The sequence below is a fragment of the Gavialis gangeticus genome, unplaced genomic scaffold (genome assembly GCF_001723915.1).
Source record: "Gavialis gangeticus isolate Ggan-Ray unplaced genomic scaffold, GavGan_comp1, whole genome shotgun sequence".
NCBI lineage: Eukaryota > Metazoa > Chordata > Crocodylia > Gavialidae > Gavialis > Gavialis gangeticus.
The window spans coordinates 44066010-44079376 of record NW_017728992.1 but is presented as its reverse complement, the minus strand read 5'-3'; the positions used below and the strand labels follow the sequence as shown (position 1 = coordinate 44079376).

The following is a 13367-nucleotide window of genomic DNA, read 5'->3' as shown; positions in this document are numbered from 1 at the left end:
TCCTCCCTTTTTTAAAAATGGGGGTGATCTTCCAATCATCTGGCACCTGGCCCGAGCACCACAAGTGCTTGTAAAGCCGTGCCAAGGACCCTGCAATAACCCCGCTAGCTCCCTCAACACCCTGGGGTAGAGAGCATCTGGACCCGCTGATTTGAACATGTCCAGCCCCTCCAGAAGCTCTCTAACCCGGTCCTCCCTGGTTAATGACTGGCAAGATTTTTTTTTTGCTGGTAAATCCTCATTTACCAGCATCTATGCTAGCTGTAGAGCACTACTTCTGTCCACAAGCAAATTAGTTGACCAGCTGGGTATTGAGTAGAAAAGAAGCAGTAAAGCTCACAAATAGAGGTGGACTGATGCTACCATCTGATATTAAGGTTGCACAATACCATTTACAATAACTTTTTCTCATTTATATCTTTGTTATAATCTCATAACTTTTGGGCATCTATTCCTCAAATGAATTTTGAATTGCAGACTACAGCCAATTAAGGCAAAATATATTTTCCCATGGTTTTGTTCTATGTCAAAATTCTGGCAGTCTTTTCTTTTGATGTTCTAATGCCCTCTTTCTTTGGATCGAAACTTGATTGGGGTGAAGCCTCTGTGTCAGGGATGTCCTCATGAAAAGCTATCAAAATTCAGTCGAGTCTAATTTATAGGTCTCTCTTTTTTCCCCCACTCTTTAAGGCAGGTAGCACATGCTTACAGAGACTTGTTAGAACTTTGCTGCTAAAATCTTTGACTGTACCATCCTTAGTAGGCATCCTGCAGCTCAGGACTGAGTAGGACTTTAATTGCTACTGCAGGCAGTGCTGGGATTGGGCACTAGAACTAACAGATGTTGCTTGCCTCCCTTATACTCAGTGCTGCCTTGGCTGGGGGCTAGGCAGGGTACTGAAGGAATGATTTAAGTGTAAAGGAAACAAGGGATGGATCTGGTGAAAACAGGAAGCTTGAGACCAGTGGTTTGGGACTTGGTTTAAGGGGAACACTAGGACTCATTGGAAGCTAGCATAGTAAGAAAGGGAGGAGGCCTGGCAAGAAACAGAATTGAAAGGAGAGCTGTGACTGATTGGTGGTGGGGCAAGAATCAGGGAATCAAAGATCGCATGGAAAGAATAGTATTTGCTCATCTAGAGCTATCACAGTGCAGGGGGACTGATTAGGATTGAATAGGCAGAATGAATTCTGGCATTTCGTAGCTTTTCCTGGCATAATTAACAAAACCTTTTCATTTATTTTCAATGTACAGAGCCCTAAACAGGTAATGTGTGCTAAAAGGAATAAAATGTATAGAGAGCTCACAATGTGGCACTTTTTCCAGTTACTTCAGTAGGAGTTAGATTGCACCTTTTAAAGCAGAAGCAGCTTCATTAGTGAATAAATGCAATTTGACCCTTGTATAGAGGAAAGCTGAGGGGAACTAGTAGGGACAGTTTAGAGGATTTATGGTGTCAGTTTTTCTGGCTCCTGCTTAATAAAAGGAATTACCCATATTCTCTGGAAGGTAACATTAATGATACAGGGAAAAAGGAACTCTTAATGATTTAGTGATGGAAGCAGAGACCTGCATATATTATCTGATTGTCTTATCAGAGGTAAAGAATAGCTTTGGCAGATGCTGACTAAAGTGACTCATGTTGCAGGCAACTAATCAGTTGTTTAGATAAGTAATCTTGCTCTGAAGTGTCTGCTGTTGCTCTAGGGTTGCAACAGCTGAAACCTCCTGACTGATCTGCCCTCTGTATTCAACTAAGACAATATCTATTCTTCTTTTAATAGTAGGTTTTTCCCCCTAAATTCTAAAATGTAATAAAATTGAATCACCAACTCCAAGAAAGTAAAACTGAAGAGAACACGAGTTCAAAGCCAAGCCTGGCATCTGTACAGGTAAACCTGTAAGGATATTCAACCTTTCTATTCCCCCTGCTGTTGTAGTCCATGCTTGTCTACTATGATCATACCATAAGGCTGGATTTTGGAGGGTTATCAAGAGGATATTTTGGACTGCAACTTTCTAGATTTTTTTTTTTTATTATGAAATATACTTGTTTGTATATCTGTAGGTCTCAGTTGCTTCTTGTTGGAGAATGAAGACCCAAAGTTTGTGCCAGGGTGGGTAATGTCCAAAGCTTGAATAGTCTTGCAACTCACTTACCTAAATACCCTACAGATGTGGGAACGTCTCAGTCCCCAGTTGGCTCATCTTGCAGTTATTTTTATAAAATTTAGTACAGCTAGTGTTTTATAAACAAACTAGTTAATCATCTGAGGCCTTGTGAGAGAGTTTCAGTATGTGAAAAATGAAGATATTTACTTAAGGCACATGCGAGGTCGTGGTTGGCAGGGCTAACCGGACCTTGTCGTGCATCCACAGGTGCATCTTGAGTAGAGCCAAGGAGGTGATCCTCCCCCTCTACACGACGCTGGTCAGGCCACAGCTGGAGTATTGTGTCCAGTTCTGTGCGCCCCATTTCAAGAGGGATGTGGACAACATGGAGAGGGTCCAGAGGAGGGCCACCCGCATGATCCGGGGACAACAGGGCAGACCCTACAGTGAGAGACTGCGGGACCTGAACCTATTCAGCCTCCACAAGAGAAGGCTGAGGGGGGACCTGGTGACCGTCTATAAACTCACTAGGGGGGACCAGAAGGGTTTGGGGGAGACGCTGTTTCCCCTAGCGCCCGCTGGCATAACAAGGAGTAATGGGCACAAGTTGATGGAGAGGAGGTATAGATTGGACATCCGCAAAAACTACTTCACAGTTAGGGCGGCTAGGAGCTGGAACCAACTTCCAAGGGAAGTGGTGCTGGCCCCTACCCTGGGGGTCTTTAAGAAGAGGCTGGATGCCTACCTGGCTGGACTCATTTGAGTCCCGTTTCTTGTTTTGGGGTTTTGTTGTTCTCCCGCCCTGGCGGGGGGTCGGGCTAGAAGATCTACTAGGTCCCTTCCGACCCTAAATCTATGAAACTATAAGTTGTAACCAAACAATCCATTCCTCTGACCCATTTGTAAAAACATAGGCATTAGGCATTGCCTCTTTTGCACCCTTATTTGTCCATCTTGTTCATGTGCCAACTGTACAAAGTGCCTTTGGGAGAATCTCTGGGCAGTTATCCTTACTGTCTCCCCCATAAAATGTTCAGAAGCCCATCTAGTGTCACTGCAATTTGTGGGACACTGCTGGAAGGACTAGTCAACCTGACAAACAGGATTGGCTATTGGCTTCTGTTTATACAGCAAACAAGTGTTGCAGCCTTTCCGTAAGCAGATGATCTTACTACCTAGGCTTCTGGAAAACTTGGCAAATAGTTACCTGCCACAGTTCCTTGTGTTTTATGCATCATAATTGCAGTAAAATTCATGTTGAAACTTCCTTTGAGAGAGCACTTAAGTGACTTGACCAGAGCCACAGATTAGCAATTGGAATGCTAACAAGAATGCAGGAACAACTAGTCATTGTCATTCACTGGAATACCATCAGTGTCAGGAAAAATTGAGTAAATCTTCAACTTCAGCCCTTGGTTACTATACATTTTACAGATTCAGAACCATCGTTGAAGCTTTCTATCTTTTTGACCTAAAATTAGTGTTCATATTCCTATGAATTCCCGATATGAAACCATGTGCTTCATGGTTCCTAAAAATTAAAGGTCAACCATATTGTGAAATGTCTTTTTGCATCTGTTATGTGAAGAGATCCTCATAGCTTAAATATGTCACAACTGTAACATTAGTTACTCATGGAAATGTTTTCCATTCTGTCAGTTGCAGCTTTCCAAATGAAGCCCAATAAAGAAGTGCATTTAACCTGTTTTATAAAAAATAGTACCAAACTTTTACATGAGTAATATCCTATTGTTAGAACAATCTGTTGAAAAGAATAGCATAGAGAAACTACAGCATTAGTATAGAATTAAGTAAAATAGTGCTTGTTATTTAAGACACAAGTAAAAAAAAAAGTAATAATAGTCTAATCGTAAATTTCCAGAATAAGGTTCTGCCTTTATATATGAATAATCCTGGCCTCTCAGTAACCCATTAAGGTGGGTATTGTCCTCATCTTGCATTTGGAAGCACCTGAGGCGCACACAGACCACAGAAAGTGCCTTTCTTCATCTGCTGAAAAGATTTGTTCTTTAAAATCTTATAAAGAGTTGGACTTGATTCTTATTCTGCTGAATGTTACAGTCTCTTTTCTTTTCATTAGGTTGTGCTTTGTATATCTGTTGATGTGTCTAAAGACTATGGACATGTGGAGAACGTCCTGAAACAAGTAAGGAAATAATAGATTTATTTATGTTCAGAAAGCTCTTTCTCATGCTACAAGTGTGTAGTAGAAATAGTTTCTTGTAAATATTAACATTTGACTTGCCAATCATAGGAAAAACACTTTCCTACCTATTAATATAGATCATGGTTGCCCAACTGGTGGCCCACAGACTGTTTGTGGCCACCAAACAGCTTGCAGCCTGCAAGTTCCCAGTGCAGCTGCCACTGCAGTTCCCCCTCCTGATTTGCTACTGTTATGGCCACCAGGTTCTTTGGGTTCCTCTAGCTTCTACTTACTGCTCCTGTTCTTGGGGGTGGGGCAGTGCAGCAGGAGAGGGTGGGATGCATGTGCTGCTTGAGACAGGGGAGATGGCTGGCGCTTGCACTGTATACAAAAAAGACAGGTACTGGGCTGCCAACATTGTGGATGAACATGTGGCCAGGAGAGGAGGAGGGAGCCAGGCTGTTTGCGCTGTGTGAGAAGGCTAGGGTTCCTACATGGCAGGGAAGAGCCCTGGCGCTGCCTGCATGGAAAGCATCCCTCAGTCTGTAACACACCCCTCATGAAGTCTCCAGAATTGTGGCCTGTGTGGCATGTGGTCCTCATCTGCCTGGAAGTTGGACAGCCCTAATACAGATAATATTTTTCCCTTCTTAGGCTCAGGAGAAATTGGGACCAGTTGACATGCTTGTTAACTGTGCTGGAACTTCAATTACAGGAAAATTTGAAGATCTTGAAATGAATTGTTTTGAAGTAAGTTTACCATGTTCCCTTACTTCTGTTGGACAAATATTCTGAAGTCCTTGCAGACTTGTTAAAATTGTATTAGTGTTTCATGAAAACTCTTAAAATCTTTTTTATGAGGTCAGTTCTACTGTGTGAACTCAGTATATAAATTGAAAAAATATTGTGTGCCTTATAAACAAGAGATGGGCATTAGCCTGAAAAATTTCCTAGAAGATATCTTCCATATTTTGATTAAAAAAGAAAAACTACTACAGGAGAGCTGAGAAATATGGAAAAATTTTAGTAGCTTATGGTAAAGTACTTTGGGTATGAAATAAACTAGGTAGGTAAAATAATATTCTTTTCTGTTTGTCGTACATGTTTGGGTTTTATTTAGAGCTCTGCAAAAGTGTTAGATAGTCTGTCACATTTTGATCTGTTGGGGATCTTGCAGGATACTTTCTCTTGGCAGCTAATCAGTTGTAGTTTGTGCCTCTTGCAGGCCAGTTAACTTGAGTTGAGCACAATTATAGAGTCATAGAAAATTAGGATTGAAAGTGACCTCAGGAGGTCATCTAGTCCAACCCCCTGTTCAAAGCAGGACCATCCCCAGCTAGATCATCCCAGCCAAACTTTGTTTAGCCAGTCCCAAAAACAACCTGCCACACTGGGACATTTCAGCTTGTTTCTGCATCCCAGTTGGAAGCCATTGTCTAGTTTCTCAGGTAGGGATATTTCTGGGCACATGGAGAAAAAGGTGAGTGCCTAGAAAACTTTCAGGCCAAATAGAGCAAGAACTAGTGAGGTGCTTCTAGAGTTGGGGGATCTCTGAGAGAGAGTGTGTAGATTGCAATTTGGGTATATTTATCTAAAGTTCTGTTTTAGGCTCCTAAATCCCAAATAAAAATAAAAAAAAGGATCTGGCCCCTAACTCACATCTCAGCAAAAATCTCTAGCTAGAAGTTTACTTACATGACTCCAGCATTTTGTCAATCAACAGCTCTCTAGGTGCAAAGTTTTAAAATGCAGTCAAATTTATCTCCTCCGTAATTTATTTTAGGCTAACTTTAAAAAATGTTCCTATTGTCAGGGACAGAAATTCGCATCTAAAACGTATCGCCTTCCCTTGCTAAGATGATTCTGGAACAGTTGTTCCAATTAATTCATTCCTTTCCTCAGGTACCTGGAGTGTCGGTCACAAAATCTTGCAAGGAAGCATAAACCATTTTGCTTTTGCTTATGCATACTTTTAAGGGGTTGTGTGTGGATTGAACTCTAGTTAAGGGCACCACTAAGTTAGTTATATACTGACAAGAAGTCCTTAGCCAAGGAAATGACTGATTGTCCTAAGTCACGAGGACTGTTTCCATGTGGAGATGGAAAAACATTGATAGGCAAGATTTGGTTTCAGCTGATTGATCAAAGCATTCATTGTCTTTCAGCTGAGGGGTGCTTGCTGACATGTGAAAAGCACCTAGAATACAGTACTCGGATTAAGTTCTTTTAAGAATGTATTTCTTAAAACTGTACAGTATGTTAAGGAGTAGGATTTGGGTTCATTTAAGTCAACGTCTTTCCATTAACTTTAATTAATACTTAGTATAAAAACCTGACGTGCCTAAACTGGTTCATCAGCAGGCTTCTTGCCTTAAAGCTGTAAGTATATTGTGCAAAGTGTGGTCCATGCTGTTATTATCGACAAGAAATCTAATAGTCTGTCAACACAAGTTGAATTCTCCACACTGCAAAACCAGCAACAGCTTTCCATGGTGCCAGACAGGCAGCAGAATAGATTGCCATCTCACTTTGGTACAAGAAGGTACCATTTCAGTTTACTCTAGGCAAATACTTGAACTTGAAATCACTTGGTACATTAGCAAGCATAGAAAATGGCTATATTTAGCTTACTGTCAGTCTTCCTTTCTGTGTGGAGGAAAGGTTGGACTTCTGTTTTACTTGGGATCTGTGTGTGTGTGTGTGTGTATGTATATGTGTGTGTATGTATGTATGTATGTATGTATATATATATGGGGGGGTGTTTTGTTTTTGTTTCTTTTCCCTTTTGCAGGGAGTTAAACTGTGTTGTTCAACTTTACAAGTACTTACGGTCAATTCTTGCAACTTGTGTTGAAGGCTTCAGACACTGACACCTGTTGTGTTCCTGCTATGCTGAATGGGTGAAGAGTTTTCGTGGTGGGATGGGGATGGGACTGTTCTCACCTGGTGTGCTGTATACTGCAGCTTTATGATGTCCTACTGTTGTGGGGTGTACAACTCATGAAAGTAGCTAGCTGAGCAGTGTATTCACTACCAAACAAATAAGTATAACACAAATAATCATGCCAGATTTTTAAGATAACCTCTGTTTTTGGGTCAGTGTCCCCAGTGACTCCCTGACTTTGGGACTAGGTAATATCCTGCAGTATCTACTAAAAAGGCTGTCTAAAATGTGGCTATACTACCACAGGCTAATTCTCAGCCTGGAAGTGGTGTAGCTGTGCCTGGGCTAATTGGCTCTACTCCTTAGTAGAGCTAATTACTATAACTATTTTCATGCTGCTCTGAAGTGTAGAGCTATTAGCATGCCACAGTTTTTTGTACTACTGTTGCTATAGTAGCTGGAGCAGATGTTAATTACTCCTAGCTGCTGGTTTGTTGCATTTTGCCCCCCAGAGCAATAATTTAAATTTTAAGTTAGCCTGTTCCTGCTCTGTTTGTCCTTATATAATCTGTACTTGTTCAGTACACTAGTCTCATAACTAGGGACCTGCTTAAATCAAGGTGAGAGAGGGTTTTTCATAACCCATTCACAGCACACAGATCCGATTTCAAGGACATTTCCTGGTGGCCCCACCCCTCGGCACTGATTGGTGGAGATGCCCCGACGGGGAGGAGGATTGAGGGGGTAGCTGCCATTGTCTGCTGTCCTTTGTGCCACCCCGCCAGCTGGTGCCTTCCCCTTGTGGCAGCGAAGACTTCGGGGAGCCAGCATTTTTGTTGTTGTTGATTCTATGAAATCTGTTAAACTGTGAATTAAGTAGGTCGCTACCCATAACACACAATTTTAATTGAATTATAGATTATGGAAGGTCAGGATTTTTTCTTCTATAGAGCAGAGACAGACAAAAAACTTTGCCTTACCCTACCAGTAGCTGGGTGATATCCAAAATGTAAATCATCAGACTTCTGACTCATGTTTTGAAACATGTAAAACTGTGTGTGGCTTTACTTTTAATTCCTCATTGTATGTTTGCATATAACCGAATGCTTAATAGTTCTGTACACCAGGGCTTGGCAGCCTATGACAAACAGGCCAGATCCAGCCAGTAGAGCCGTAGATTTGGTAGCAGGGGGTCTCTGCTGGTACTGTGGCCACAGTCAGGTGACATTCTCTCCACTAGAGGGGGTTTTGCTGCAAAGTGACAGGAATGGCAGCCAGCTCCTAATGCCTGCTCTCCTTCTGCCTGAACTGGGTTATTCTGACTGCTCACCAGAAAACGTTGCCGACTCCTGCTCTACACGGTTGCAAAAAGGCTTTTTCTATATTAAAGTCAGAGTTCAGTAATTGAAAGATAGTAACTCTTTTTCTTTCTGAAAAACAACATTTTGTTCAAGGCATTTAGTATGTTAAGTGGCATTAGATAATTTATATTGAAATATTCATGCTTGAGGTAGGCATCTTGACCACAAACACTGTCCTAAGTTTTAGAATAGAAAACGGTTTTATCTTTCCTAGAGCAACTGAAAGAATTAATCACAAGTCTTTTAAGAGTTATGATTTGACAGATTTAAGTATGGATTTTGAGAAATGTCTGTTTGACAAATAGTATATAATTTGTGCAGAACTTAATGGCCGTCAACTACCTGGGTAGTGTTTACCCAAGCCGTGCAGTAATTCCTACCATGAAGGAAAGAAGGATGGGAAGGATTGTGTTTGTATCATCTCAAGCTGGACAGCTGGGGCTGTTTGGTTACACAGCTTATTCTCCAACAAAGTTCGCTCTTCGAGGATTGGCTGAAGCGCTGCAAATGGAGGTATGACTCATATACGGTGGCTTAAGGAAAAACATTGCATCCCTTGCATACTTACGTATGCTATCACATACTATATTACAAAAATGCTTCTATACAATAGAACCAACTAATAGACCTGTGCGTAGCAGCAGCATTTGATTTGTCTTTGGATTCAGACGATTTGAAGGGATTTGGCTACCAAATCTCCTCTGAATCAAACACGTGGTGGCAGGGACATGGCAGTGGCGAGTTGGGCCCCATCCCATGCATTGCACCCGCAGGTACCACGTGCTGTTCCGGAGCTGGAGTGGCTCCAGCAGTCGCCCAGAACCCAGCAGCACTCGGCCTGAGTGGTCCCAGCTCCTGGACAGTGCATGGAGCCACACTGCACCTATGCAATGCAACAGCTGCTACACAGGTGCCAGGCAGGGGGAACCGATCCCTCCTGCCTTGTGTTGCACGGGGGTGCTTTGCCACAAGCCCGGAGAAGCTCTGATTGCTGCTGCTGGAGCCAGTGAGTGCAGAGTTTGTCCCTTTACTTACCAGCACAGAGCCCAAGTCCAGCTCCCTGTGGCAGCGAGTGGGGGCTGTCCAAATCAATTCAGAGGCTTCCGATTTCAATTCGGACCTTTCAGTGGGTCTTCGGATTCAGAGAATCTCCTTCAAATCAAATAGGCTACAAAAGCTTCACGTAGCCCTACCAGTTAAGCAAAGTGATAGTATTTGAAAATGACACATCATTTTCATTTCACAACTCTTCTGACAAATCCTAAGTATACTTCAGGACTGAAAGTCACTTCAGAGTTCCATGTTTGTCAGTAATGTTTGGATAAAGTGTCTATCTTAGAAGTAAAAAAAAATTTCTAGTTGTTACTCCTGCAAATTATCAGGCAAGTTATTTTCTTTCTGTTTTATGCATCGTTGCTGATAAATAATAGTGTTCTATTAGATCTTTAGTGGGAATTAATTGCTCTTTTATAGGTTGCCCAAATTTAACTGAATGAAATTTCAATAAAGAATTCTGATACATGGGAAGGAGTAGAATTGGTTCATTCTTAGACTCAAGAAGCCCACACAGCCTGAAGTAAAATGGTGAAAACCCTTTTTTTTTGAAAGGGGCTGTGATTATGAACAAGACAAATCTGTTGAATTAAGAGAGACCTTTCTAATATAATTGTTTCTAGTGCTATTTGTTTTCTAGACCTGTATTCTCTCGAATCTGTGAAAGGTGTCAACTTATAGTAAACCATAATGTGTCCTTTGCTTTAATTTATAAATTAAGTTTGGGTCGGGCCTAGTGGTAAACAGTTAAACAGATTTGAGAGTAGAGGGAAAAGCAGTCATGATAAGTATATCCTAATAGGCACCCAAGTAAAATGCATTTAAAAGTTAAACAGTTTCATCTAATTAAATTTAAAAATATAATGCATTTTCCTTTTGATTTATAGATCAGCAATTCTCAACCAAAGTGTAGCAGCACTCTGGCTGCCATGAGATCTTTTCAAGGGTGCTGCAGGGTGCCATGAAATGTTATCACTGTTAGGTGTGCAAACATGATTTATACGATAGTTCCAGAGGTTTCAAACTGGAATTCATAGTGTTACAAATGATCTCCCCTGTTGTGGACTTTGAGTTCTTTGCAACAGAAGAATTGCTCTATTATTTTTCCTGTAGTCAAAAACAAATGAAAATTAAGAGCTTTTATTTTCTGAGCAGTGTCTCGACTCTTAACAAGGTTGAGAACCACTGTTAGACCTTTGTTCCCATGATTAGGAGTGCTGTAGAGATGGGGTATGCTCTTTATATAGCTAGAGCATTTTTGCACATGTTTCAGGGGAGGCACTTCAATTAGAGCGGCTCCAAGAGCCACTGTAATGAAAGCGACAGGAGCGTCTCCTGTATCAGCATCCCCATGCTTCAAAATGGCAGCAAGGATACTGCCTAAAGCTCATTGAATGACCTTTAGTTAAAGTGCCCCCATCACCATCTTGAAGTGTGGATGCTGATACATGAAAGGCTATTTGAGCATGGTAATTACCACACTCCAGCAGACTCGTTTAATTGAGGCTGCTCCGATGTGCTGTAAAATTACTGTGTATCGAAACAGCCTCCTGGCTCGTGTACAGGCACCCCTAGTGACTGGGGTATGCGAGGGGGATGCCTCTCTCCACTCCATCTGTCTGTCTAATGGCACCTGAAGGCTATTGGTTCAGACTTCTTGAACATAAGGTTAGTCATTTGATTTCTTAGGTGGCTGATGATTTTTGCTCAAGCCTAATTCTCTACTCTGAGTCCTTGAGCATCTGAAAGTTAGATAGTTCATCAAGTAGATTAGGACACAATACTTAAGAGGAATGAATATTTATGAAAGGTATATTTTTTGTACTCTAATGTTGCTTCTGGGTTCTCATACTTTGGATGTAAGTTTTGAATCATTGAGCTTATTTGTATTGAGGTAGTTTATCATAAGTTGGTACCTTACTGTGTGTACTGTACAAACATCTAAAAAGCAAATCCTTGCCTCGGGATTCTTTCTTCTTTCTTTCTCCCTTCCACATTTTTTGTTTTGGGTGTAATGTTTTCCCAGTTTTTATTTTCTTGTGATTTCTATCTTTTACTATCTCAAGGGTTAAAAAAAAAAAAAGGGACTGCTGAATGCCAACAAACCTCAGAGCCTTGAATTTGTTTGTACTGACTTCTGCCACCTCTACTTTTTACCATCTTTGCCATCAGTAAATGAATATCGCAGACTAATGTTCATTATTATCTTAATTTAAATTTGTTCTTGCTGTAGATTTTGAAATCATAGTCGGGCAGAGGGGTTCAGCTATGTTGTGAATTGTTCCTATTGTTGTTATCTTGAAATAATTTAATAATTAAGAATCGGGACTAGGGGTGGGGGAGTTATGTTGTTCCTGCACTTCGATGCTCCCTACTTTGCATTTAGCAAGAATTTTAACTATTGCATTTTGGAATGAAAGACTTTAAAGACCAGTTATATAATAAGATCAGATATTTATTATGCTTCCTCATGAAAATTTTAGCTTTCTTCCTGAAAACACCGTCTAAGATTACTCGGGTATTTGCAGATTTGTAACTTGGGGGTGGGGGCCGTAATATCTTAACTGTACAACAGAAAGTCTTCTAAATGTGACTACTTTAAAATGTCTTTTGTTTAAAAGTGTTTGTTTTTGGGTTTTTTGAACAAAATACAGGTAAAGCCTTATAACATCTACATAACAGTTGCCTATCCTCCTGACACTGACACACCTGGCTTTGCAGAAGAAAGTAAAACCAAGGTAATTCTAATTCTTAAAGAATCTTATACACATCCATAAGATTTGTCACTTAAAATTGTATGGTCCTCTATATTCACTGACATGTTTTTGAGATTAGTATGCTAGAAATATTTAACACTGAGTACAGTATACTATTTAACTTTATCAAAAATTGATCAGCGCAAACATTCAGTTTGGTTCAGTGTACATTTTGAATCTTTTTGATTCAGCCAGGTAGATGTCATGCCTCCTCTTAAAGACCCCCAGGGTAGGAGTCATTACTACTTCCCTTGGAAGTTGCCCTAGCCGCCCTGACTGTGAAGTAGTGACTTCAGATGTCTAGTCTAAGCCTACTCTCTAACAATTTGTTAGACACAAATTAAACACTTACCTCGTGCTTAATATCAGAATAAAGCTATTTGGGTTTTTATGGTATTTGACCACAGCCCCTTTCTACATCTATGGGTAAGAAGAAGAGAGCATATTTTGGCAGGATTTAATGAAAATGGTTGGAGGCTGCAAATAGCTGTGGAAAGGTTGATCTGTAGCCTTGGATTGAGTGGGAGGTGGAATTGAGTGTTTTTGAAAGTTGTGAGTTAAAGACAACAGTCTCTGCAGTGGAGGGGGGGAGAGAGAGAGACTCTATATAATTGATAATTAATTGACATGGACATAGATATAGATATCTATTAATTATATATTATAATTTATTGCATTTATAATATACTCATCTTTTGTCTGATATTATATCATAATTATACACTAATTTATATATAATTAATTGTATATCAAAATTTAATAATGTGGCTTGATATAGATAATATAAATATATAGATAAAGCCACATTATTAAAAATTAATAATCAGTGTTAGTGATCTGTATAAAAAACAGGAAATCTTGATTTTAATTTTCCAGTGTATTTGTACTTCATTTATTTTCCTAATGAAGGTTTTTCATTGGCTGGCCAAACGTGGACTTGTAATCAAATAGCCTTGAAAATAAGAGACAGATTGTATTCCATCTATTAGGTGCTTAAGTGGGCTTTGCCTGTGTGGGATCATATTCCCCATTC

At 40.4% G+C, this 13367-nt stretch overlaps 1 protein-coding gene across 1 annotated transcript in view; it reads left to right on the top strand.

Moving 5' to 3' along the window:
* Positions 1-13367, top strand: part of KDSR (3-ketodihydrosphingosine reductase) — a 52521-nt gene that overhangs the window by 26009 nt on the left and 13145 nt on the right. Inside the window, exons 4-7 of the mRNA XM_019521743.1 lie at positions 4215-4280; positions 4935-5030; positions 8847-9038; positions 12233-12316. Of these exons, the coding sequence (XP_019377288.1) occupies positions 4215-4280; positions 4935-5030; positions 8847-9038; positions 12233-12316 (438 nt within the window). The remainder of the gene's footprint in view (positions 1-4214; positions 4281-4934; positions 5031-8846; positions 9039-12232; positions 12317-13367) is intronic.